This window comes from Gekko japonicus, unplaced genomic scaffold (genome assembly GCF_001447785.1).
Source record: "Gekko japonicus isolate JY-2015 unplaced genomic scaffold, Gekko_japonicus_V1.1 scaffold4587, whole genome shotgun sequence".
Classification (NCBI taxonomy): Eukaryota; Metazoa; Chordata; class Lepidosauria; order Squamata; family Gekkonidae; genus Gekko; species Gekko japonicus.
Window position 1 is genome coordinate 17,956 of NW_015175509.1, and position 26,294 is coordinate 44,249.

Consider the following 26,294-nt stretch of genomic DNA (forward strand, 5'->3'; position numbering starts at 1 on the left):
AAAGCCAGTCGAATCCGACTCTAGGGTTGCGGTGCTCATCTCCATTTCAAAGCCGAAGAGCCAGCGCTGTCCGAAGATGTTTCCGTGGTCATGTGGCCGGCATGACTAAACACCAAGGCGCACGGAACGCTGTGACCTTCCCACCGAAATCGAACTGCTAGGTTGGCAGGAGCTGGAACTAGAGACCGGAGCTCACTCCGTCATGCGGCAACTCGGGTCTTGAACTGCTGAACTACCGACCTTCCACAGCTTGCAGTTCAGCGTCTTAACCACTTGAGCCACTGCAGCTCCCATAAATACATTTCAAGGGTAAAACGTAGAACGGATTCCCCCCCCCCATGGCTCGATTAGAACACTCGCTCTCAACCCAAAGAAGCATTAAGGTTTCCACCGGCCACGGTCTTGCTCCTTCTGCATCCTGTTTTTCAACTGGCAGGTTTTCCAGCACGGTTCTAGGTGACCGGATACTTACCGTGTCTCCGCGAAGGCTTTGGCACTGGGGTGGGCACAGATGTTTGCCTCGCTGCTGTCTCTGAGGCGGGGGGGGGCGCCACGCGTCGCTGTCTCGCGGGGGCCGCCGCCGTGTGGTTCGCCTTCACTTTGTCGGCCCAGCTGACACCCGATGGAGCCAGACGATTCGAAGTCACCGCTGCAGAAGGAGCCCTAAGGAAGGGGGAGGGAAACCGCCATGTTGATACCTCCTTCAGGTTCTTACTTTCTCTCTCTGTCGTCCAGCTTAGACGAAGAGACAGCATCACCCCAAACCACCACATTAACAATGAATGCACAACTCAATGTCATCGACATTAAGACCTGGACCAATAAGGTTCTGCCCTCTGTGGCCAGCCGATTTGATTCAGCTGTCGAGAACTAGAGAGCCGCATGGAGTAAGCTTGCACAGAGAGAGACCTGGCACCGTGGCAAACTTCATTTCTGAGGTTTGCTGGACTCACACGGACTCCTGTAATTCCAATAAATATTGCCACTTTTTCACAAGATTCCCTGTTTCGCAACAAAAGCTAAAAGTTACAGGGGGGTGCCAAAACACAGCCCGTAAAAGCTTAAAACCAACATCTGAGCTGGAAGATTCGTGACCGAATCTTCTGTATAGCTAGACTCGTGCCCAGCACTAACCTTAAGAGACCAACAAGATTTTGGGGGTATGAACTTTCAAGCGTCAAAGCTAGGGATGGGGATGAACTGGGGAAATGGAGGTTTGTCCCGATTCATGAAGTCACACGAGCCACGAACCTTCACAAACCTCCCTGTTTACCGAAGCAGTTTGGTTCATGAGGTTTCTCCCTCCTTTCTGTGGAGGGGAGGTCCCCGAGGCCAGCAGAATGGAACAGGGGGAAGAGCTTGCAAAAGCCATTTAAAGGGAACGTTCCCTTTAAATGGCTTTTGCAAGCAGGCACCGCGTGTGAGTGAAGTCCAAGAAGCACGTCCACCAGTTCTGGGTGAACCCGCCGCTTGGACTTCGCTTGCGTGCAACTTGCAAAGGCCATTTAGAGGGAACGCTTTGAAGCAGGGGAGGGAGCGAAAGGGATCCCTGAAATGGCTTGCACCTATTTCAGCCTCACAGTTGACGGGCGCACCAGTCCTGCTGCTCGGCCGAAATGGATGCAAGCCACTTCAGCGATCTCTCTCGCTCCCCCCCCCACTTCCCACTATGAACCCCACGAACCTCCCAAACCATGTGGTGGGTTGTGGGAGGGTCATGGATAAGGATGGGCACGAACCTCCAGTTCGCGAATCACGAACCAGCAATGTTCATCAGGAAATTCGGTTCATGACGAGGTTCATGCCCACCTAGAAATGTGAAGGCCCGGAAAAAAACCAAAAAAATTCAGAAAAAAAACGTTCCCCCCCCCCCGTTTTTTTCCTGAAGCCTTTTTGTTTTTTTCCAAAAAATTGAAAAAATTGAAAAAAGAAAAGAAAAAGAAAATTGATTATGGAACTTTTTATTTTAACATGATTAATAAAATATTTTAAAACAAGGTGTTCATATATATATGGTATCAGATTGATCTAATTTCTGTGCACTGAGGACAAGCAAGTCCTAGGTTACAAACTGAACTCTCCAATGCAAGAACAAGATGCATTTCTTCCTTTAGGAGGTGTGATTGTCAGAAGAAAATTAAAAAGTTTCAGTTTTGTTTTTGCATGTGGGTGGGTATTCTGTTTGTAATAATTGTTTGGATACACTATATTTTTAATATGCTAGTTGTGATAATTTCATGCCAAGTAAAAATGTCCATAGTCATATTTTATGTTCCTAAAGTAAAAGAATGACTTTCAATCTAGAAAAGACAAAAGAAATGCTAATGTAGCATTTTTTTCAATTTGTCCGAAAATTTCCGTTTTCCCCCGGAAAAAAAACGGTTTTTTTTCCCGAGCTTCAAAATTTCCGGAAATTTACATCTCTATCAGCCCACCCCTAGTCCAAGTTCACTTTGTCAGCTGATGAAAGAGACTTTGGTTCTCAAACGCTCCTACCCCAAAAATCTCATTGGTCTCTAAGCTCCTGGACTCAAACCAAGCTGTTCTACTGCAGATCAACACGGGTACCCTCTGAAACGATCTGTATGTTCTTCACGGGCATAAAGCAGGTGCACAGGAGCCCGATTCAGATCAGGGCCATAGCACAAGGTGGAGAAACAGTTTAATCCTTCTAACCCCCAACCCTGTTAAACAGGTCACACGACACGTATTAATCCATTTTTTATGTTCAAGTCACCGAACTGCACTAAGAGTGCGGCGTATTTGACCGCCCGATGGATTAAATAGCGGCCTGTTTTTTTTTACAGCGCTTCTTATATATTTCAAAAAGGCCTAACTGCTGCATGTTGCGTTCGTTAAGATGTAATACAAACCGGGATTTTGGATTATTGAACCTTAACAACCATTCTGACCTTTCTGAAAAAGCTCGATTTAACCCTGTTAAAATAAGAAAGGATGGTCTAGCTTTCCTTACCCAAAATTTAGACTCCTGCGAGCATTGGACGTTACGTTTATTCGGTCTGTGGACGGGCTTGGAATTACGTGGCGTCCCGGAGACATCTTCTTTACTTCCCAGGCCAGGGAAGTCGGTCTGCAAATTCAACATAAAATACTAAGCAATGATAGCGAAACAACGCGTCGCCCCCCACTTCGCTGACATTTGTGATTTATTTACATTTGATTTATGTGGAACATTTATTTATTATTTATCCAATGCATACCCCCACCCTCCCTGCCATTCCAGGAACCAAGGTGGGTGGAAGCACTGGTGGATCATGTAAAGCAGACAACATAAGGAAGGCCCCACCGGGTGACTTCCAGCCGATCGAAGCTTTCTGTCCCTACGAGCCACACGATACTCCGCCATGCCCCATTGGGCATAAAACAATCATCTCCCCCTAAACTGGAAGCGTCTATTGAGCTATCATGAGTCCCAAGAGCTGAATCATGGGATTGGGGACACCACATACAAAAAAAAAAAATTAACAACTTGAACGTTAACAAACAGAATGGGAGGAAAAGTTGGCTTTTGAAGAAAGATTTTATTTGTCCAGTTTTGTCCGGACAAAAGAGAAACCAATGTTATTGAACTTATTTTGGAAATATCAAAACAGCATTATTGAAACAAAATTTGGAACTGTTTAGTCCACAGCAATAAAAAACCCCTCCCAACAGAGTTCTGTGGCACCTTGAAGATTTTAATTAAGGCACGAGGATTTGGAAGCAAATACCCACAAATTTATACACCAATTGGGTGCCCAGTTCTCATATCTGGTGACGCTCACTTGAAACAGAGTGTCAGGAAACACAACAATGCAATACTAAGGCTCGTTTCAGAAGTTAGACGTGGACAGACAAGGATATATAAAAAGAAGAAGAACAAGAGATTGGATTTATACCCCGCCCTTCACTACCCGAAGGAGTCTCAGAGTGGCTTACAATCTCCTTTCCCTTACCTTCCCCAAAATAGACACCCTGTGAGGTAGGTGGGGCTCAGAGAGCTCTTTCGAGAACTGCCCTTGAGAGAATAGCTCCGAGAGAACTTGTGACTGACCAATGTCACACCAACAGCTGCACGTGGAGGAGTGGAAAATCAAACCCGGTTCTCCCCAAATTAGAGTCTGCGTTCCTAATCGCTACACCAAAATGGCAGTAGTTGTAGCCGCCCACAACTGATGCACATTCTTTAATAGATACACAGAGAGCACCTATACAGACAGGTGTCTGTCCTTCTAACTCAGAGAGCCGTACCAATGTACACTGTACATGTATGTTAAGCGCCATCAGGTCACATTCGACTTACGGTGAACCTGTATGCATGCCTTCAAATGAATTTTCTGTAAGTCATGGACAAAGCCCAATCTTGTCCTTCCCCCACATACTCAGCCCATGTTGTCTGAAAATAGTTTTTTTGTTACTTTCACAAATGGCACAGAAGGAAAGGCATTCTGATGTCTGTTGATCAGGCAGAAAAGGGACACAGCAGATGGAAACACACTCCTGATTACCTGCTTTGGGCATCCGTCTTCTCAAGCTTTTCCTGTAGCTGTATCCAATCAATCAGCGCCTTGAAATCCCTGACGTAGTTGTCTAGCATCATCAGCACCTCCTAGGAAACAAACAAACGGAAAGTTTATCAACTGCAAGGGAAAGGTTTCCCTTGCTCGAAAGCCAGTCGAATCCGACTCTAGGGTTGCGGTGCTCATCTCCGTTTCCAAGCCGAAGAGTCAGCGCTGTCCGAAGACGTTTCCGTGGTCATGTGGCCGGCATGACTAAACACCAAGGCGCACGGAATGCTGTTACCTTCCCACTGAAGTGGTACCTATTTATCTACTTGCAATTTGTTGCTTTCGAACTGCTAGGTTGGCAGGAGCTGGAACTAGAGACGGGAGCTCACTCCGTCATGCGGCACACTTGGGTCTCGAACTGCTGAACTACCGACCTTCCACAGCTTACAGTTCAGTGTCTTAACCACTTGAGCCACTGCAGCTTATCATATGAACAGGCCCCAAAACGGCTGTAACGGAAAAGCGAAATAAGTAACTCTAAAGGCCCTTGAGAGTCCCCTGGACTGCCAGGAGATCAAATCAGTCAATCCTCAAAGAAATCAACCCTGACTGTTCCCTGGAAGGCCAGAGACTGAAGCTGAAGCTCAAATACTTTGGCCACCGAATGAGAAGGGAGCCCTCACTGGAGAGGACCCTGATGCCGGGAAAGATTGAAGGTCAAAGAAGACGGGGACGGCAAAGGATGAGATGGCTAGACAGTGTTAGCGATGCAACGAATGTGAAATTAAGCAAACTCCGGAGCACGAGGGAAGACAGGAGGCCCTGGTGTGAGGTGATCCGTGGGGTCGTGAAGAGTCGCACTCGACTGTGTGACTGAACGACAACAAAAGGCCCTCAAGAATGTTCAGGTTGCCAGAGACGATGATACTAGGAATTCTACCGGTGAACGCAGACAGGACTATACACGAACAGCTTAGATACATGTTAACTGCAGCACGGGTAGTAATTGCAGCTGGAGCATCTGGCTCCTCTGGCTACCAGGAGTGCTGCCTCTGTGTGCCACCTGCACGCACTTCTCCATCAATGCACGGGGTGCAGAGGGCTTGCAAGTACACGGGCAGGGAAAGGCACCCAGACACGGTTGGGTTAGTGGTTAAGAACAGTGGACTCTAATCTGGAGAACCGGGTTCGATTCCCCACTCCTCCACATGAAGCCAGCTGGGCGACCTTGGGCAAATCACAGTTCTTTCAGGGCTCTCTCTGCCCCTAAAAACAAGTCTAACTCGCCGCCTAGTGGTGATTAAACCAAGAGATAGAACTTGCGGCTGCCAGACAATCTTAGGATCTCCTGGCTATTCTACACACAATGCCATATGATAATTATTATTACACTGGCAGCAGCCCTGGCCTTGCTCACAAGCTAGGACAACAGGATTGGGCCAACCCCAATCCTGGAAGAACAGGTATCACCCGGGAGAAGTGAACAGGGGAAGCGGCAGCCATACACACAGAAGGCGAGAGAAGAAGAAGAGGAGGAGAAGATTGGATTTATACCCCGCCCTTCACTCGGAGTCTCAGAGCGGCTTACAAACTCCTTTCCCTTCCCCTCCCCACAACAGACACCCTGTGAGGTGGGTGGGGCTGAGAGAGCTCTTTCGAGAACTGCCCTTGAGAGAACACCTCTGACAGAACTATGGCTTGCCCAAGGTCATCCAGCAGGTGCAGGTGGAGGAGTGGGGAATCAAACCCGGTTCTCCCAGATTAGAGTCCTCACACTTAGCCACTACACCAAGCTGGCACCAAAAGGGGGGAGGGGGAATCTATAACAACCACACAATTCTATTTGCACAATTCATTTTACGGCTAGAAGGTCGGCGATGGGCGCACAGCGTGCACAGAAAAAGTTCCGTCCGAAGACTGTCATTTCAATCACGAGCAATGAGCAAATAAGGAGCCATCAGAATTATGCTAATTCCAACAGTCTTAATATCTGGCCGGCCCAGATGTTCCCCACCCCCCTGCAGAAACAGTGGGATCAAAAGCTGTGCCCAATCACGCACAGACCCAAAGACGCTGTAATTCCAGTCGCGGAAACCGCTAACCAAATAAAATGAGCGCTCTTTCCCCCTTTTTTCTGACCTCACAGTCTTTCCCCCACCCCGTTTACAATCCAAATAAATACGGCCCAAGGCTGCTTTCCACAAGGCAAAAGGGATGACGGCCCATACACAATGCACTATTGAAACGTTAGCATTAGTTGCAGGCGACGTTCGTTTTATGACGACTCCGGGACATCGGGTATTTCACACGCGCTCATGCTAATAGCTATTCCTTGTTACTAGGACTTCAAAGGCAACAGGGATTTCCTTTAATCACGACCTTCTGCGAGACAATTTCCAAATGTGATGCACCTTCCGTCTCCCCAGTGTGCAACTCCTGATGCTCTGCAGAGATTTGGTAAACTGCAGCCCTCGGGAGATACTTCGGAGGCTCAGAAAAAGGACAATCTAAAACCTCTTGGAATACGTTGCTGTAATCTCCTGTCCTTTGCAGTATCAGAGGCAGCTCCCCCCCCCCCCAGAAGAACTCTCTCTATCCCCAAGACCCACTTGGGTAGGGGTCGTGGCTCAGTGGTAGAGCATCTGCTTTGTCATGCAGAAGGTCCCAGGTTCAATCCCTGGTATCTCCAGTTGAAAGGACCAAGCAGTACATAAAAAACATAAGAAAAGCCAATGTTGGATCAGGACAATGGCCCATCCAGTCCAACACTCTGTCACACAGTGGCCAAAAATACCAGGGGCCATCAGGAGGTCCAGCAGCGGGGCCAGGACACTAGGAGCCCTCCCACTGTTGACTCCCCCAAGCACCAAGAATACAGAGAATCCCTTGCCCCAGACCGAGAGTTCCTATCTATACCTTGTGGCTAATAGCCACTGATGGACCTCTGCTCTTAATAACATAAAGAGAAGCCAATGTTGGATCAGGCCAATAGAACATCCAGTCCAACACTCTGTCACATAATGGCCAAAAATACCAGGGGCCGTCAGAAGGTCCATCAGTGGGGCCAGGACACTAGAAGCCCTCCCACTCTTGCCCCACCCAGCACCAAGAATACAGAGCATCACTCGTCCCAGACCGAGAGTTCCTATCTATACCTTGTGGTTAATAGCCACTGATGGACCTCTGCTCCATATTTTTATCTAATTCCCTCTTGAAGCCATCCATGCTTCAAGTAGGTGATGGAGAAGACCTCAGCCTGAGACCCTGGAGAGCTGCTGACAGTCTGAGTAGACAAGACTGACCTCAATGGACCAGTATAAGGAAAGAGCACAAACTTCTGAATTTCCTGGGGCGGGAGGGGACAGGGCTGAACCTGGTCCGGGCCCATACTTCGTTATCTACATGAAATGATTTCATAAAGGATTTATATTTCGAAAAACCATATGCCCTCAACAATTAATCCTGTGGTTTGGGGGAAAAAATTCACTCGTAATATTCTGAATCTTTGTCAAAAAAACAACAATGAGAACTCTGTAAGACGAGAGGAAAGATGTCATCAACTCCTTCACCGGGGCGATTTGAGTAAATATTTCATCCGTGCATTAAAGGAAACACTCCCTCCCCCTCTCTCTTTTCCTCACAAGTTATGTTGAGCGTTATGTCTAGACCATGATGACATACTGTGCTTCGTGGCTAAGTAGGAATTTGAACTATGGTCTCCCCAATCTTACACCAACATTCTTAACAACTGCACAACTCACATACTGGATACTCAGAATCAGGGGTCATTCCCTGCAGGAGCGCCGGCAGTAAAGAGCCCAGGGGGCGGGCACATGCAACAAGCCCCGCCCCCTGCTCCCAGCAGCCCTCAGTCAGAGCAAGAAGCAGCCAGGTAAGTTGCAGAGCCCCCCAGTCCAAAACAGTCCAATGGCACCTTTAAGACCAAGTTTTATTCAGGTACAAGCTCTCCCTCCTCTGTGAGGACAGATCTGCACGTTCTCCCCCCCCCCCCAATAGCTGGCAATCCAAAAGAGCAGTTTAGTGGAGCCTGAGTGGTGGGTGTTGCCTTCTGACACACGTCCGGTGATGTCAGGGTGTGTGGCATATGCAAATAAGTTATGCTAATGAGTTATGCCAATGAGCTCCTGCACCTCTTTTTCTACGAAATGACCCCTGCTCGGAACACTGCCTTGGCAGTGGAGGGCGGGGCACTGCTCCTGCTGAGAAATCCTAGAGAGCCTGACCAGGGGGAGATCGAGCCCCACTGCCCCCCACAGTTTACGCCCCTGGTATAAGGTAACAACGTCTGTTCACATGTGTCCACTATTATGCTTATTGTTCAGTTATTGTTGAGGATAAATTTAATTGCTGGGATGGGAAGTTCACAGGACCAACATCTGCTGGTTACCCCTGGCCCAAAGGACGTCTGTTTAGCCTTGACCAGGGCCAGGGCTTTTTCTGCCCTGGCTCCGGCCTGGTGGAATCAGCTCCCACTGGAGATCAGGGCCCTGCGGGACCTTTTATCGTTCCACGGGGCCTACGGAACAGAGCTGTTCCACCAGGCTTTCAGCTGAGGGGGCGGGCGTCCATCTCCGTCGGCCTCCCTGCTTTAGTTCCCAACCTGCCGAAAGGGCCCATCTGATTCCACCTTGTGGCCCCAAAAGATCTATATATGGCTGCTACCAATTTTATTGTTTTTATGATTTTAATGTGATTTTATTGTAACGAGTCTTTGACTCGATTTGTTGTGATCCACACTGAGCTTGTTCGGGGAGAGCGGAATACAAATCCAATAAATAAATAAATAAATAAATAAATAAATATGCACCTTGCTGCATCTTCCAACTGTGCTTTACAGCAGAACTATTCGCGCAGGCATGACTGATGTCAAGCCACTTTGACAACAGCTTCGCTGTATGGAGCCAGTTTGGTGTCGTGGTTAAGTGCGCGACTCTAATCTGGGAGAACCGGGTTTGATTCCCCACTCCTCCACTTGCACCTGCTGATGTGACCTTGGGTCAGTCACAAGCTCTGGCACAGCTGTCCTTGAAAAAGAGCAGTTTCTGTCAGAGCTCTCTCAGCCCCACCCACCTCACAGGGTGTCTGTTGTGGGGAGGGGAAGGGAGAGGAGTTTGTAAGCCGCTCTGAGACACCTTTGGGTAGTGAAGGGCGGGGATAAACCCAATCTCTTCTCTTCTTCTTCTTCGCAGCACTGCGATTCAGCAAGAACGCACGCCGCTTTCAGGCAGGAGACACTGCTGCAGAATCCTCTCAAGGAGGCAGCTGGTCCCCAAACCCAAGTTGAACTAAAGAAAGGTCGTTATTTCGTTATTCGATTGTATCAGACTAAGGCCACGTTGCAGGCATTACAAAGTTCGGTGTGCCAGCAACAGGAACAAGCCAAACTCACATACTACCCCGCACACCCGGTGCCGGAATTGCAAAACCAGGAGGCCTTCAATAAGTGGCAGCATGTGATGTCTGCGTCAGGACCTTGTGGTTTGTTTCTTGCTAACAAACCAAGATTTAAAACCAAAGTTCAGAATCCCAGACCGTAAGCAAGGAAGGAGTCATGATTTATTAATCCTCCTGAGTCAGCCGTCACAATAATTTAGTTTACTGAAGATTTTCCTGGTTTGCAATTTCAACCGTGTGTGAAAGGAGGGAGAAAGTTCAGGCGAAAAGCAAGAACCCTGGGGACTTTGGTCTCATCAGAAACAAACCAACAAAGGGTTGGGGTTTTTTTTGCGATGACTGAACATGGCCCACGGGTAGCTGTCCCCCAACACGGTGTCCGAGAGTGGCAGGATGCCTGCGAACACTTTTCCTGGTGCCCGCTAATGTTTTTAGAAAGTGGGCAGGGCAAGGTTGGACTTTCTCCCATGATAAGCAACAAGACAAACTGTGCAGACGGACGCTAAGAAGAGAGCAAAATAATAAAACAATTTACTGATGAGTAACAACTACTGGTAAGGAGCTGCGGTGGCTCAAGTGGTTAAGACGCTGAACTGCAGACTATGGAAGGTCGGTAGTTCAGCAGTTCGAGACCCGGGTGCCGCAAGACGGAGTGAGCTTCCGTCTCTAGTTCCAGCTCCTGCCAACCTAGCAGTTCGAAAGCAAGAAATTGCAAGTAGATAAATAGGTACCACTTCGGTGGGAAGGTAACAGCGTTCCGTGCGCCTTGGTGTTTAGTCATGCCGGCCACATGACCACGGAAACGTCTTCGGACAGTGCTGGCTCTTTGGCTTTGAAACGGAGATGAGCACCGCAACCCTAGAGTCGGACTCAACTGGCTTTCGAGCAAGGGGACCTTTACCTTTACCTTAACAACTACTGGTAGTTCGAGCTGAAAATACTACATATATAGTATTTACAAAAATCCAACAGGTAAATCCACAAAGTTTTTAACCATCCAACAGGTAAGTCTACAATATTTCAGTAACAGGTGTGTCTACAATGGACCGAGTAATAATTCTACACATGCAGTGTTTACAAAAGTCCCACAGGTAAGTCAATAAACCTACATGCAAATTTTCAACTAACAGGTAAGTCTACAATATTTCAATAATGCAACACGTATGTCTACAATGGACCGATTAATAATTCTACATATGCAGTGTTTACAAAAATCCCACAGGTAAGTCCATTATTACTTGTTCCATTGTAGACATACTTACTGTATTATTGAAATATTGTAGACTTACCTGTTGGATTGTTAAAAACTTTGTGGATTTACCTGTTGGATTTTGTAAATACTACTTTTCAGCTAGTACTACCAGTATTTTCAGCTAGTACTATCAGTTGTTGTTACTCATCAGTAAATTGTTTTATTACTCTTCTATTCTTAGTGTCCTTCTGCACAGTTTGTCCTGGGACTTTCTCCCAGCCAGGATGTTAAATGAACACTGCAGATTTGATTGGATGTGCAGATTTTTTTTAAAAAAAATGCGCTGGTAGTAGTTGCCACCACAGCGCAAAGATATTCACTGTGCGACTAAAGGTAAGTTGCAGCGGCCATTCTGTGGCAGCTCCACCTCCCGCAGCAGCCATTTTGTGACAGCCACTGTGCGGCAGCGCCCGCCACACTGTATCAGAATCTAAAGGTGCCCACAGGCTCAAAAAAGTTGGGGACCCCTGCTCTACGGTTTGCTCAGGGTCTTCCAGAGAGTTCATGCAAACGGGTAGCTCCTAGCTAAGTGCAGAGATGTCTCAGATGGCAGACACCAGTGTTCCCTCTAAGCTGAGTTAGTGTGAGCTAGCTCACAGTTTTTTAGCCTCTGGCTCACATATTTTTTTTTAAAAGGAGCTGCAGTGGCTCAAGTGGTTAAGACGCTGAACTGCAGGCTGTGGCTGGTCGCTAGTTCAGCAGTTCGAGACCCGAGTATGCTGCATGACGGAGTGAGCTCTCGTCTCTAGTTCCAGCTCCTGCCAACCTAGCCGTTCTAAAGCAAGAAATTGCAAGTAGATAAGTAGGTACCACTTCGGTGGGAAGGTAACAGGGTTCCGTGCGCCTTGGTGTTTAGTCATGCCGGCCACATGACCACGGAAACGTCTTCGGACAGCGCTAGCTCTTCGGCTTGGAAACGGAGATGAGCACCGCAACCCTAGAGTCGGATTCGACTGGCTTTCGAGCAAGGGAACCTTTACCTTTACCACACATTTTTGTCTTCGCTCAGGAAGGATTGGCTCCAGAGCAAACTAAGTTATGCAGTAGCCAAATCGCTGGCTCATAACTTTAATGCCAGCAGCTCACAAGGTAGAATTTTTGCTCATAAGACTCCATAGCTTAGAGGGAACATTGGCTGACACAGAATCATAAATACACAGAAATCGAGACTCCTTTTTCTTGTGTTTTTTGCAAAATCTCAAACCTCTCGATCTATCCCCTCTTACAAAATTCAGCCTGCCTGAAAACACGAGTTATATTTCCAGGGGCCGGTCGCCACACGGAAATTCCGTTTTTGCTGCTTCCCAGAACCTATTTTAAGGAATGCTCCGCTCCGCCGTTATCCGAAATTTATCAGAGCCCTGCCGTGCCGCTGAAATCCAAGACCTGTTTTACGAACAAGGGAATACAAACAAGACAAGCAGTCGGAGCGGCCCCCATACCCACTGATGCACATCTTTCCCCCTAAAGCTAGGAAGGCCATTTCGTCCAGGCGGGAGGCAGCCGAACAAAAGGGGCTCTCAAGGCGTCGTTACAGGCATCCAGATAACGACATATAGATGTACAGCTAAAATTACCAATTAGTTTACCAATTGGCTGCAACGGATTCGATTGGTTTGTAATTAATTCTCGTTACTGGCGCACACAGCAGGAGGGTTGGCGCCATCCCTTTGTCGTCCTGACACACAATACCGGAGCGCCGGGCCCGCGGGGTCTCGGCCATCAATACGGCTCTCTGGTTCCCCTACTGTCCTCAGCGCGGCAGATATGCCCTACGGAGCCGGAGCGGTGGGGAAAACAGGAAAGGGGGGGGGGATCGGCGTACCACTTGAGAAGGCAATGACACACAAAAAAGGGAACCTTTATGGGAGAGAACGTTTTCGGCACTGTGGTCAGGGCCACGGCAAAAACGCAAACTCCTTGTCAAGGTCAAGGGCCTCCTAGACTGATTCTTCAAGAAGAGAGCAGAGGATTGGGGAAGAGGGGGAAAAGAACTTGTCAGCTGGCCATTGAAGAGCTTTAGAACTTTTCAGGCAGGCGTTCCGATAGAAGAGATGGCGTACCAGCAGCTCCCTGTGTGAACTGCGATCCAATACGACCTAACGTGGGGGCACCGTTGAATGTGTCTTTAAACTGCACTTTAGTTTTATCGCCATCTAATGAATGTTTCATATGGATTGTTTGTGTTTTTAACTGATGCGTTGTATTTATGTTTTATTGTGTTTGAATACCGCTTGTCAGTTTTGGAGGCCGCCCTGAGCCCGCTTGCGGGGAGGGCGGGGTAAAAGTGGAATGAATGAATAAATAAATAAATAAATAGATCTGCCTGCTTCCCATATGACGCTCCCGCCTCTGGTCCCGGGTCCTGCCAACCTAGCAGTTCCAAAGCAAGAAATTGCAAGTAGGTAAATAGGTACCACTTCGGTGGGAAGGGAACAGCGTTCCGTGCGCCTCGGCGTCTAGTCACGCCGGCCACATGACCACGGAAACATCTTCGGACAGCGCTGGATCTTCGGCTTGGAAACGGAGATGAGCACCGCAACCCTAGAGTCGGACTCGACTGGCTTTCGAGCAAGGGGACCTTTACCTTTACCTTTAAGAGAGTTAAGCCCTAGGCTAGCCCGATCTCGTTGGATTTTGGAAGCTAAGCAGGGTTGGCCCTGGTCGGTACTTGGATGGGAGACCGCCTAGCAAGTCCAAGGAGGCTACACGGAACCAGACAAAACATTTTCTGAACACCTCTTGCCTTGAAAACTCTTCAGGGTCACTGCCGCCACTTTATACACACCCGCACACAGGACAGATAAGAGCCCAAGTCTCTGAGAATACAATTAGAGTTCAATAACACTCCCCCACCGCCAAAGAGGTCTAGATTTCGTTGGGACGAGTTCAAGAGCTGCTCACTAGAGTGGGAATAGAGGGGGAGATGAGCACCGCCCCCTAGAGTCGGATTCGACTGACTCTCGAGCAAGGGAAGCCTTTACCTTTACCCATCTATACCTTGGATATTAAAGGTCCGATTTACCCATGTAAGAGAACAAGGTGCTCGAAAGGACCGAGCTGCGTCAGACCGCAGCTTAACGGTTCCAATTCGGGGGCGTCCCCCTGTGTTGAAAACTCTCCCCAAACAGCAAAAAAAGAAGAAAAAAAAGGAAAAAAAAAGAAAAAAGAAAAAGAGGAAACGAGGCCATACATTTCAGGTGCTAATCCGGCACATGATTATTCCTAGGCTCCGCCCACAGGAGTTTCCTCTGTACCAAGTTGCAGATCCACTGTTCTTTTTTTTTTTTTTAATTAGCATCTTGAGAATATAGCTCACGCATGAGTTGAACATAAAAGCAAGATACACAATAGGTAAAGGCAAAGGTTTCCCTTGCTCGAAAGCCAGTCGAGTCCGACTCTAGGGGTGCGGTGCTCATGTCCGTTTCAAAGCCGAAGAGCCAGCGCTGTCCGAAGACGTTTCCGTGGTCATGTGGCCGGCATGACTGAACACCAAGGCGCACGGAACGCTGTTCCCTTCCCACCGAAGGGGTACCTATTTATCTACTCGCAATGTCTTGCTTTCGAACTGCTTGGTTGGCAGGAGCTGGAACTAGATACACAATCAAACACGTTAAATACGTGGTACGCTTTTGAAACGATCCGCTGCTCTCCTCGCGCCCTCTTCTCCTGTTCTCTGTCCCTCCCCCTCCAACTCTTTCTCTTCTGGCATTTTCCCAGTGACCTTTCCTAGCATTTCTGAAACGGAATCCGGAGGGACATCAACAGATAAGGGAGAAAGCGTGCACAGGGAAGGAGGATGGATGTCACCAGCACAAAACCGCCCGGGGAGGGGCACTGAACAAACCTCACGGGGTCCCATCCCCGCCCCCGGGCCCATATTCTCCCCACTCATCCCAGCTCTGAGATCCCAGCAAGAATTGAACAAAGGGAATAAGACCATACTTTCTTCTCAGGCTCCGGTTCTGAACGCAATTATTCCTATTTAAGGCAACGGGACTCACATGTCCCGAGAAACTCGAGGTCCCCCGAGTATCTAGTAATTCGATTCTCGTGTCTAAACTGAAATATTTATTTATGCAGTTCTGCACAGGCTACCACCTAAACGCGATGTCAGTGTCTGGGAAATTTTGTAGCGGCCCTGTCTGCGTGGAATTCCTCGACGGATTATACCCTTAAGTGCTTAGATTTACGGTATCGCTTTATTTTGCAGTTACGCATCTTAAGGGAGAAGGGGTACTTTAAAGTTGTATTTTGACCTCTGCAAATAACCGTTTCGAGTGTTCTAAACAAAGGAACAAAGCAAGAACAGAAACCTAATCCCATGCAGGAAAAACTGCTGCATCACTATCACCCACACATAAGTGAATATGCACGTTGATTTCTGGTACCTTCTACGCAAAGCTCTCTCTAGACAACAGTTTCTAGGAAGACAGTTTCAGAGGGTAGCCACAGAAAGAGCAAGAGTCCAGCAGCCCCTTAAAGACTAACAATATTTGTGGCAGAGGGCAGCCTTGTTTGGTCTGCAGTAGAACAACTGGATTCGAATCCAGGGGCACCTTAGAGACCAACGAGATTTCTGGGATGGGAGCTTTCGAGAGTCAAAGCTCCCTTCGTCGGACAGAGGTAGGAATGGAGATCATTCTTTGCATTCTGTTTTCTGACTGAGATATAAGGAGTCAGGAATATTCATTCCTACTCATATGTGACGAAGGGAGCTTTGACTCCCGGAAGCTTATATACCCCAGAAATCTTGTTGGTCTACTAAGATGCTACCGGACTTGAATCTAGATGTTCTAAGATGCTACCAGACTTGAATCTAGACGTTCTATGATGCTACCGGACTTGAATCTAGCTGTTCTAAGATGCTACCGGACTTGAATCTAGACGTTCTAAGATGCTACCGGACTTGAATCTAGCTGTTCTAAGATGCTACCGGATTTGAATCTAGCTGTTCTAAGATGCTACCGGACTTGAATCTAGACGTTCTAAGATGCTACCAGACTTGAATCTAGCTGTTCTAAGATGCTACCAGACTTGAATCTAGCTGTTCTAAGATGCTACCGGACTTGAATCTAGACGTTCTAAGATGCTACCGGACTTGAATCTAGATGTTCTAAGATGCTACCGGACTTGAATCTAGACGTTCTAAGATGCTACCGGACTTGAATCTAGACGTTCTAATATGCTACTGGACTTGAATCTAGCTGTTCTAAGATGCTACCAGACTTGAATCTAGCTGTTCTAAGATGCTACCAGACTTGAATCTAGATGTTCTAAGATGCTACCGGACTTGAATCTAGACGTTCTAAGATGCTACTGGACTTGAATCTAGCTGTCCTACTGCAGATCCACAAGGCTATCCTCTGAACGTATCTTCAAAAGTTTTCCAGGGTATGAGCTTTCAAAGGTCAAAGCTCCCTTCATCAGATACTACTAGGAATGGAGATTCTCAAGTCTTTATATCCCACCTTCTAACTGGGATACAGACTCAGAGAGCTCCATTCCTACTTGTATCTGACGAAGGGGAGTTTTGACTCTTGAAAGCTTATACTCCAGAAATCTTGTCGGTCACCAAGGTGCCAACTGGACTCAATACTCAGATGTTGGTACAAAGAAGATCTGGTTTGCTCCGTGAACTGCTTTGAGAGTTTTGGCACCTGGTTTCTGGCCACTGCATGACACAGAGTGTTGGACTGGGTGGGCCACTGGCCTGATCCAACATGGCTTCTCTTATCTTCTTACATCTAGGGTAATGATGCTCTGTATTCTTGGGGCTTGGGAGACAACCATGGGAGGGCTTCTGGAGTTCTGGCCCCACTGGTGGACCTCCTGATGGCACCTGGGTTTTGGCCACTGTGTGACACAGAATGTTGTGCTAGATGGGCCACTGGCCTGATCCAACATGGCTTCTCTTATGTTCTTAGATCAATGAGAAATTTTGACATTACATCGCTGTGAGTGCCACTTACGGACACTCCAAACCGCTGTGAAGCTTTTGCAGCAGAATTACTTTCAATCTGGTGCACAAAAATTCTGCACAGGCAAAAAACCTTCAGTTTCTCAACCAATTTTCAATCTTCACAACATGGCTGGCACAGCAGCATCGAGAGCGAAGACCAAGTCCCTTGAAACCGAGAAAATTCAGAATCCAGAAGAGTCCAGACACAGCTTTCAATAAACCCCGATAATCTCTTGGGTGGCTTATGTACTAGTGAAACCTTGTTCGGAGGAGGGGTTGGCATTTTATTGGCTATTCTCCACCCAAATAAGTATCATAAGTTGCCAGAAACTTGTTGCCATGGTTACATAAACTTTGGAAGTCCAACAGACATTCATAACCATCTCAGTCCTATTTGGGGGAGTAAAGATTCCATCTCATTTGGAGTCTAGTGGTCGAAAGACACAAGCTGTGCCCTGACCTGGATAGCCCAGGGCAAGCCCGATCCCATCAGCTGTCAGAAGCTAAGCAGGGTCAACTCTGGCAAGTACTGGGAAGGGAGACCTCCTCAGAATACCAGAGGTGGGAGGGGGGGCAGGCTTTATTCAGCCACCTCTCTGAATATCCTCCAGGCCCCCAGTAGGGGTCAGTCACCAGAGGTCGCCATGACTTCCAGGTGTGCGCGCACACACACATGAAAAATAAAAAATACCAAAAAAAAGAGAGAAAGTCACAAGTTACTTAAGCCTAGATGCCCAGAGTTACCTATTTAGCCCTACATCTTTAGCCGCAATACACAGTATGCGCATGCTGCAATTCTGAACATCTCGGTTTCAAACCAGGGAAATCAGCTCATCAGAGAGACACCCTCCATGCCGCTTCCAAAGCTCGGAAAGGTTATACACGCGACCGCCGCATCTCCTTATGACAGACTACCACTGTTTGCATCTCGACTGAAACCCTTTTGTCTGCCGTTTCAACCGCAAAACGGTCACCAGAGCCGTGTCCCCTTCAAAGACGATAAACATTATCCCCGGCGACACCGTGATCAATATTCTGCCCTCCACCCCATCGCATCAAATCGCACGCATGCAACCGGTATTATTCCAAAGCAAACGCAACGGTCATTCTCTCTTGGGCCAGAGCAAACGTAGAATATGCCGTTTCGGGAAGGCATCATTCACCTAACAATTATCACTGTGCGTGGTGGATTTCTGAGATAACGTTTCTGCACCACGGTACAGCTGAAAGCTCTCCAAGCAGTTTACGGAGCAAGCGACGTCATCGGTAGAAACCATTACAAATGGGAAAAGACTCACAAAATTCTATTTTTTCTCTTTACTGGGTTATAGATCACGGGGTCCCCGATGCAGTGCTCATAGGCACCGTGGTGAACCCCCCCCCCCCCCGGGGACCTTTCCTGGTGCCCACCAATTGTTTTAGAAAGTGGGTGGGGCCAGGTGGGCTCTTGCCCAGCAGGGCTTCTGATTGGTCACTGGAGATCCGATTGGCTGAGCAGGTTAACGTAATGCCGCTCCAGCTGTAGCTGCCACCACAGTGACGGTTGTACTCTCTGTCCGCTCGCGGGGAGGGTGGGGTAAAAATGTCAAAAATAAACAAATAAATAAACAAATACATTTCTCAGTGGATTCTTCAAAATAACCCCTCTTCTTCTCTTGCACTTGGGACTTCCTCCGTGCGCAGAGCTCCACTTCCTGCGGCAGCCATTTTGTAGCTGCGCCCACCACCCTGGGTGAGAATTCCAAAGGTGCCAAAAAGGTTCAAAAAAGGTTGGGGACCCCGGCAATGTTCCCTCTAAGCTGTAGAGTCTTGTGAGCAAAAATTCTACTTTGTGAGCTACTGGCATTAAGGTTGTGAGTGAGCCATTTGGTTACTGCATAAATTAGCACTGGAGCCATCCTTCTTGAGCTAGGACAAAAATGTGTGAGCCGGAGGCTAAAAAACTGTGAGCTCGCTCACACTAACTCAGCTTAGAGGGAACACTGGACCCCGGTATAGATCACACTATCCCCCAGAAAGGGATGAACACAAGAGACCAACCACTGAGTCAGGGGAATGGGTTTCATGGCATCACGGCAGTTCCAGAGAAGGACCTGCCAGCTTTCTCTTGGCTGAGGTGAAATCTTGGACAGGGCCTGGTGGGCAGATCTAAAAGAACAGGAAATAGACTGATATTCCCTCAGTGCACCTTTGGCCCAAACCACCGGGCCACACCCTGAATTGTAGACTCATGGAACAAAGGTCTAAGATGATGCTTCCTGATTTCTCCTGACAACAGGCAAATTAAAGCATTTGGGGGCCAACGGGAGTGCCCAGGTAGTCGCCAAGGGCTGCTCCACATAGGCTGCATTACAGTAGTCTAGACACGTCATAAACGGCTGTGTCCTTTGGTTTCAACAGTAGTTGACAGGACCATGTGTCATTGCCACATGATGGGAATCATATGTAACCGCCACTCACCCCTCTTTGTTAAACGAAGGGGGTTTTTTTGTTTCTTAAAGAGGATACGTAACATTTCCTTCCCACGACGGTGGTATGGCTGAAATTCTGGATGAGGTCTTGGATCCATGGTGACGCCGTACAAATAAACTACTGTTCCTTCCAGTCACAAACGTTTAGAAATCCATAATCCAATTACATTGCAAGGCATATTGGTTCCCGTAAAAACAAAAAAATTAGTTGGGGAGGAGGGGGAATTTCCAGAGCAAGAAGGCCATCGGGTTTCAAAGCGCTAAACTGTGCTGGTCCAACAGACAGCCTGGAACCCCCCGAATTGCTGCTGGGTTTCCAACCTCGCCTGCAAACAAACCCGTCACTGTATACGGCGGTTTGGGCCAATCTGTTGGTTTGCCAGCCTCCAGGCAGAGCCTAAAGATCTCCCAGAACTACCACTGATCTCCGGATGACAGAGATCCGTTCCCCTGGAGAAAACGGCTGCTCTTAAGAGGGTGGACTCTGTGGCATTCTAACCCGCTGAGGTCCCTCCCCTCCCCAAACCCCGCCCTCTTCAGCCTCCGCCTCCATATTCTCCAGGCCTTCCCCAACCTGGAGCAGCCCTATGCAATCCGGTGGGCTTTCTGTTTGGCCGCCGACTCAATATACATTATCAGAGGGGCAGTTTCCTTTATGTGCAACAGCTAGCGAACCATGATCAGAATCGGGCAACTTTGCAACTAGGATTCCTCTGGATTGGGAAATCCCTGGAGATTTGGGGGGTGAAGCCCGGAGAGGGCGGGGCTTGGGGAGGGACTCCAGCAAGGTATAATGTCACACGGCCCGCCCCCCGCACCAGCCACTCTCTCCAGGGGAACTATCTCAATAATCTGGAAATCACCCGTAATTCCATGGAATCTCCAGGCCCCACCTGGCAGTTGGAAACCCTATCTGCAACCACGGCGAATCTGAAAACGGAATCTGAATCCTTCGATTGTTTTCTGAAAACTGACCTCAGCCAGTTTGGTGCAGGGGTTAAGAGCGGCGGACTCTAATCTGGAGAACCAGGTTCGATTCCCCACTCCTCCACATGAAGCCAGTTGGGTGACCTTGGGTCAGTCACAGTTCTCTCAGAATTGTTCTCTCAAGAGTAATTCTCTCAGAGCTCTCTCAGCCCCGCCTACCTCACAGGGTGTCTGTGGTGGGGAGAGGAAGGGAAGGAGATTATAAGCCGCTCTGAGACTCCGAGTGAAGGATGGGGTATAAATCCAACTCTTCTCCTTCTCCTTTTCCAGACCTGTTTGTATTATTATTTCCAAAGTTTTTTTGGGTTTTGTTATAAAGAAGCAAACCAGCTTCCAGTTCCGTTGGGGAAACCCTATTACTCGGTGTGTCTGTTTTTCATCTAAAATCGAAGCGTGGGGGGGAGCCAACTTATGACTACGTCCCACCCAGACACTGTTTACACCGGGCCATCAATCTCCCTTGCTTGCCACTAAGACAAGTGAATGAGAAGAGCGATAACTATCTCTGCATGAAGGGAACAATGCGTAATTAAGACATTAAACAGGAAACTAAAGAATGCGAGAGCTCGGGCCGAATCCCAACAGTGCCACCTACAGGAGACAGCGAGCACTGGAAGACAAAAAGAAAAAATGCCTACGAAACTAATCAGAACGTGTGTCATCTTCATGATACTTGTTATTTATAGGACCAACAAACCACACATAAGAACATTTCAGAGCGTAGCCATGTTAGATTGGACTCTCGGGAGCAGGAACTCTCGAAAGCTGAAACTCTTGTTGGTCTCTAAGTCGCCCCTGAACTCAAATCTAACATAACAGTGGGTGAGCTTTCAACTGAATTCAAAACTTTGCATGCTCTTATGTGCGGTTCATTGCGCCTAATAAAAGGTATTATGGAGATTGTGTTCTGTTTCTTTGGATTCTACTTTGGGGCCCACGCATGCTAACAACTTCTTACCACAAAACAAATAACAGAGCGAATAAAGACTACTGCAAATTAAGCTCACTGCAGCAATGGGAACAAAACTGCCTATCGATTCACGGTTAATATTACCCAAAGTTGATCCACAGCATCACGAGCTGTTTGCTCTCCATTGTTTTTCATTCTGTTCTTTTGCCATCAAGTTGTAAGCGAATTACAGAGACCCCGTAGGGTTTTCAAGGCAAGAGGTAAGCAGAGATGGTTCGCCATTGCCCGCCTCTGCATAGCAACCCTGGACTTCCTTAGTGGTCTCCCATTCAAGTACTAGCCAGGGCCAACCCTCTTAGCTTCTGAGAGCAGACGAAAGCCATCGAGGGCAGGGCAGATAAACAGAGGTGATTTGCCATTGCCTGCCTCTGCATAGCAACCCTAGACTCCCTTGGCGGTCTCCCATATAGAGATGTGAAGGCCCGGGAAAAAACCTGGAAAAATTCGGAAAAAAACACGGGTTTTTTCTGTTTTTTTCCTGAAGCTTTTTTGGTTTTTTTCCGAAAAATTGGAAAAATTGAAAAAAGAAAAGAAAAGAAAAAAATTGATTATGGAACGTTTTATTTTAACATGATGAATACAATATTTTAAGACAAGGTGTTCAAATATTTTCCAAATCATTTCATATATATAAATGCTAGCTGTGATAATTTCATGCCAAGTAAAAATGTCCATAGTCATATTTTATGACTTTCAATCTAGAAAAGACAAAGGAAATGCTAATGTAGCATTTTTTTTCCAATTTTTCTGAAAATTTCCGTTTCCCCCCCTGAAAAAAACTGGAAAAAAAACGGGTTTTTTCCCGAGCTTCAAAATTTCTGGAAATTTTACATCTCTACTCCCATCCAAATACTAACCAGGGCCGACCCTGCTTAGCTTCGGAGATCTGATGAGATCAGGCTAGTCTGGACCATCCAGGTCAGGAAAAAAGACATACATAAGTGATTTTCCATTGCCTGCCTCTGCGTAGCAACCCTGGACTTCCTGGGTGGTCTCCCATTCAAGTACTAGCCAGGGCCGACCCTCTTAGCTTCTGAGAGCAGATAAAAGCGGGCTAGCCATCGAGGGCAGGGCAGATAAACAGAGGTGGTTTGCCATTGCCTGCCTCTGCGTAGCAACCCTGGACTTGCTAGGTGGTCTCTCATCCAAGTACTAATCAAGTCAACCCTGCTTAGCTTCTGAGATCTGATGAGATCGGGCTAGCCTGGGCCACCTTGGTCAGGGCAGACAAACAGAGGCGGTTTGCCACTGCCTGCCTCTGCGTAGGAACCCTGGACTTCCTTGGCAGTCTCCCATCCAAATATTATCCAGGGGCAACTCGGCTTAGCTTCTGAGATCTGACGAGATCAGGCGAGCCAGGTCAGGGCAGATAAGTAGAGGTGGTTGGTCATTGCCTGCCTCTGCATAGCGACCCTGGACTCCCTTGGTGGTCTCCCATACAAATACTAACCAGGGCCGACCCTGCTTAGCTTGTGAGATCTGAGCAGATCAGGCTACCCTGAGCTATCCAGGTCAATGCTCTGCACTGTGTGCTTTATCAAAGCTCAACATCAGCAATTGTCATTTTGTGGTTTCATTTCCGGCGCGCCGATGGTGACAGAGCACGATCCATCTAGGCAGCACAATGGCAAAAAAAAAAAGAGCTTCGTACCTTGCATTCGACCACGCTCTGATCTGATTCGCAGGTGACGTAGATTTCGTCGACCGCGCGCCGCAGGTTGTCAAAAAGGAAAGCCCAGTAACGCGCCCTCAGGTCGACTTTCCGGGGCTGCCTGGTTTTGGTGGGGCTTTTGTCAAAGTTCTTCTCGCCGGCGGCTGATGTAGTGTTCTGAAAAGGAGGAAAACAGCAGGGAGGGGGAATACGAGAGTGTCAGATACGGATCTGAGTTCGAATCCCCACTCTGCCACAAAGCTCACATAGGCCAGTTACCCCTTCTTGGTCTAACCTAACACGCAGGATTGCTGTGAGGATAAGATGAAGGAGGAAAGAACCCTGAACTCTTTGGAGGAAAAGCAGGACAAAACTGTCACAAAGAGAACTTCCACGGGAAAATAAGAGGCCAGCATTTTTGGCAAGAGGCTAGGGCACCTTGATCTAAAGAAGAGAAGAGGAAGAAGAGATTGGATTTATACCCTGCCCTTCACTTGGAGTCTCAGAGTGGCTTACAATCTCCTTTCCCTTCCCCTCCCCACAAGAAGACACCCTGTGAAGTAGGTGGGGCTGAGAGAGCTCTTTCAAGGACTGCTCCTGAGAGAACAGCTTTGAAAGAACTTGTGACTGACCCAAGGTGACACCAGCAGCTGCATATGGAGGAGTGGGGAATCAAACCCGGTTCCCCCAGATTAGAGCTCACGCTCCTAACCGCTACACCAAAAGGAGATTTTTCAACACTTTTATTGGCAAGAAAATCATATACAATCTTTTTAAAGAAGTGTATTGTTAAGGATTTGTTTCTATTCCAATGTGATTCTCCTCCAGTAATTATGGTTGTATGCAGGCTCACAGTGAGCATCCAGCAGAGTCAATGCTCAGTTACAAAACCACCAATGAAATCTGAAAGCAGCAGGAACTAGAACGTACACCATGCAACAGTTTGGCAAAGGAACAATCAATTCTACAAATGGAAAGAGATTGATTTCAGAATAAACTGGTATTTTTGTTAAAAAAACACACGCACACACAAAACCCATCTTTTTTTTTTGCCAAAGCAATTCCGGGACCATGGAAATATTAAGTGCACGGCGACTTTCCCTCTTAGTCCTCGGAAAGACCTTTGCGATCTTTAATATTCCATCACACTGGCAGCACGATCAATCTCATTCCTCTTGCTGGAAACAGCGCTGCTGTGAAGTTACAAATCTCACCTTACCTGATTGGAGAATGTATATTTAGCCGAATTTTCCAGTAGGACGAAAGTTTTGAAAACGATTTGAGTTCAGTCCTTAGAGACCAACAAGACCGGTATCTGACGAAGGGAGTGTTGAATCTCAAAAGTGTATACCCCGAAAATTGCATTGGTCTCTAAGGAGCTACTGGACTCAAATCTAGTTGTTCTCCGGCAGACCAACACAGCTACCTCAGTGGTAACCAAGTTTCCAAAATTGACAATGAAAAGAAGAAGAAGAAGAAGAGGACGAGGAGGAGGAGGAGGAGGAGGAGATTGGATTTATATCCAGCCCTTCACTACCCGAAGGAGTCTCAGAGTGGCTTACAATCTCCTTTCCCTTCCCCTCCCCACAACAGACACCCTGTGAGCAGTGTTCCCTCTAAGCTGAGTTCGTGTGAGCTAGCTCACAGTTTTGTAGCCTCTGGCTCACAGATTTTTGTCTTAGCTCAGGAAGGATGGCTCCAGAGCAAACTAATTTATGCAGTAGCCAAATCGCTCGCTCACAACTTTAATGCCAGTAGCTCACAAAGTGGAATTTTTGCTCACAAGACTCCACAGCTTAGAGGGAACATTGCCTGTGAGGTAGGTGGGGCTGAGAGAGCTCTCTCGAGAACTGCCCTTGAGAGAACAGCTCTGAAAGAACTTGTGACTGACCCAAGCACACCAAGTGACCCAAGTGGGGAATCAAACCCGATTCTCCCAGATTAGAGCCCGTGCTCCTAACCACTACATCAAACTGGCTCTGAAAAGGCAGAATCCAATTTACTTCCTTTTGGAAAGCGCTGCATGCTGACATGGCACTGTGCCTCGAAAATCCAAAACACACCAAAGGTGTAATAATAATTCTACACCAAATCAACCCTGAACTCTCCTTAGAAGCTAAACCGACCAAACTGAGGCTATCGTACTTTGGTCACATTATGAGAAGGCAAGAGGCACTGGAAAAGACAATGATGCTAGGAAAAGTTAAAGGCAGCGGGAAAAGAGGAAGACCCAGCGTGAGATGGATGGACTCAATCAAGGAAGCCACAACTCTCAGTTTGCAAGACATAAGAACATAAGAGACGCCAATGTTGGATCAGGCCAAAGGCCCATGCAGTCCAACACTCTGTTCACACAGTGGCCAAAAATACCAGGTGCCATCAGGAGGTCCACCAGTGGGGCCAGGACATTAGGAGCCCTCCCACTGTTGACCCCCTCCCCAAGCACCAAGAAGACAGAGCATCACTTGCCCCAGAGCCCCTATCTATACCTTGTGGCTAATAGCCACTGATGGACCTCTGCTCCATATGCTTATCTAATTCCCTGTTGAAGCCGTCCATGCTTGTAGCCGCCACCACTTCCTGTGGCAGTGAATTCCATGCGTTAATCACTCTTTGGGTGAAGAACGACTTCCTTTATCCGTTCTAACCCGACCGCTCAGCAACTTCATGGAGTGCCCACGAGTTCTTGTATTGTGAGAAAGGGAGAAAAGTATCTCTTTCTCTACTGCTCTTTCCCATGCATCATCTTATTATGACCTGAGCAAGGCTGTTCACGAACAGACATTTTGGTGGTTAGAAGCTCCACCACTGAGCCACGGCCCCTCCCCAAACATCACACCAGCTCTTGATATTTCCGACAGCCCTTGAAATAAGTTTCACGCTAAATTTCAACCACAGTTTAATAGTTCCGCTCTCCAAACTGGAAAAGGAGTCCAAGAAACCAGGAGAGGAGAGACCTGTGCCCCTTGCTTGTGTCACAGACAGACACGTGAGCTGGCTGGGGGCCGCTTCTTGTTTCCAAAGAGCAGGTGGGGCGCCCGAACAGCCTGAAAATTAATTATTGCAGATTTTTCCCTA

General features: G+C 47.7%; 1 protein-coding gene across 1 annotated transcript in view; it reads right to left on the minus strand.

The window, feature by feature from the left end:
- Positions 1-26,294, minus strand: part of LOC107122871 (S phase cyclin A-associated protein in the endoplasmic reticulum-like) — a gene marked incomplete at its 3' end in the record, with an annotated part of 63,010 nt that overhangs the window by 12,970 nt on the left and 23,746 nt on the right. The window contains exons 6-9 of the mRNA XM_015426012.1: positions 23,217-23,393; positions 4,509-4,609; positions 2,975-3,091; positions 473-663 (exon numbers count right to left, since the gene is read on the minus strand). Of these exons, the coding sequence (XP_015281498.1) occupies positions 473-663; positions 2,975-3,091; positions 4,509-4,609; positions 23,217-23,393 (586 nt within the window). The remainder of the gene's footprint in view (positions 1-472; positions 664-2,974; positions 3,092-4,508; positions 4,610-23,216; positions 23,394-26,294) is intronic.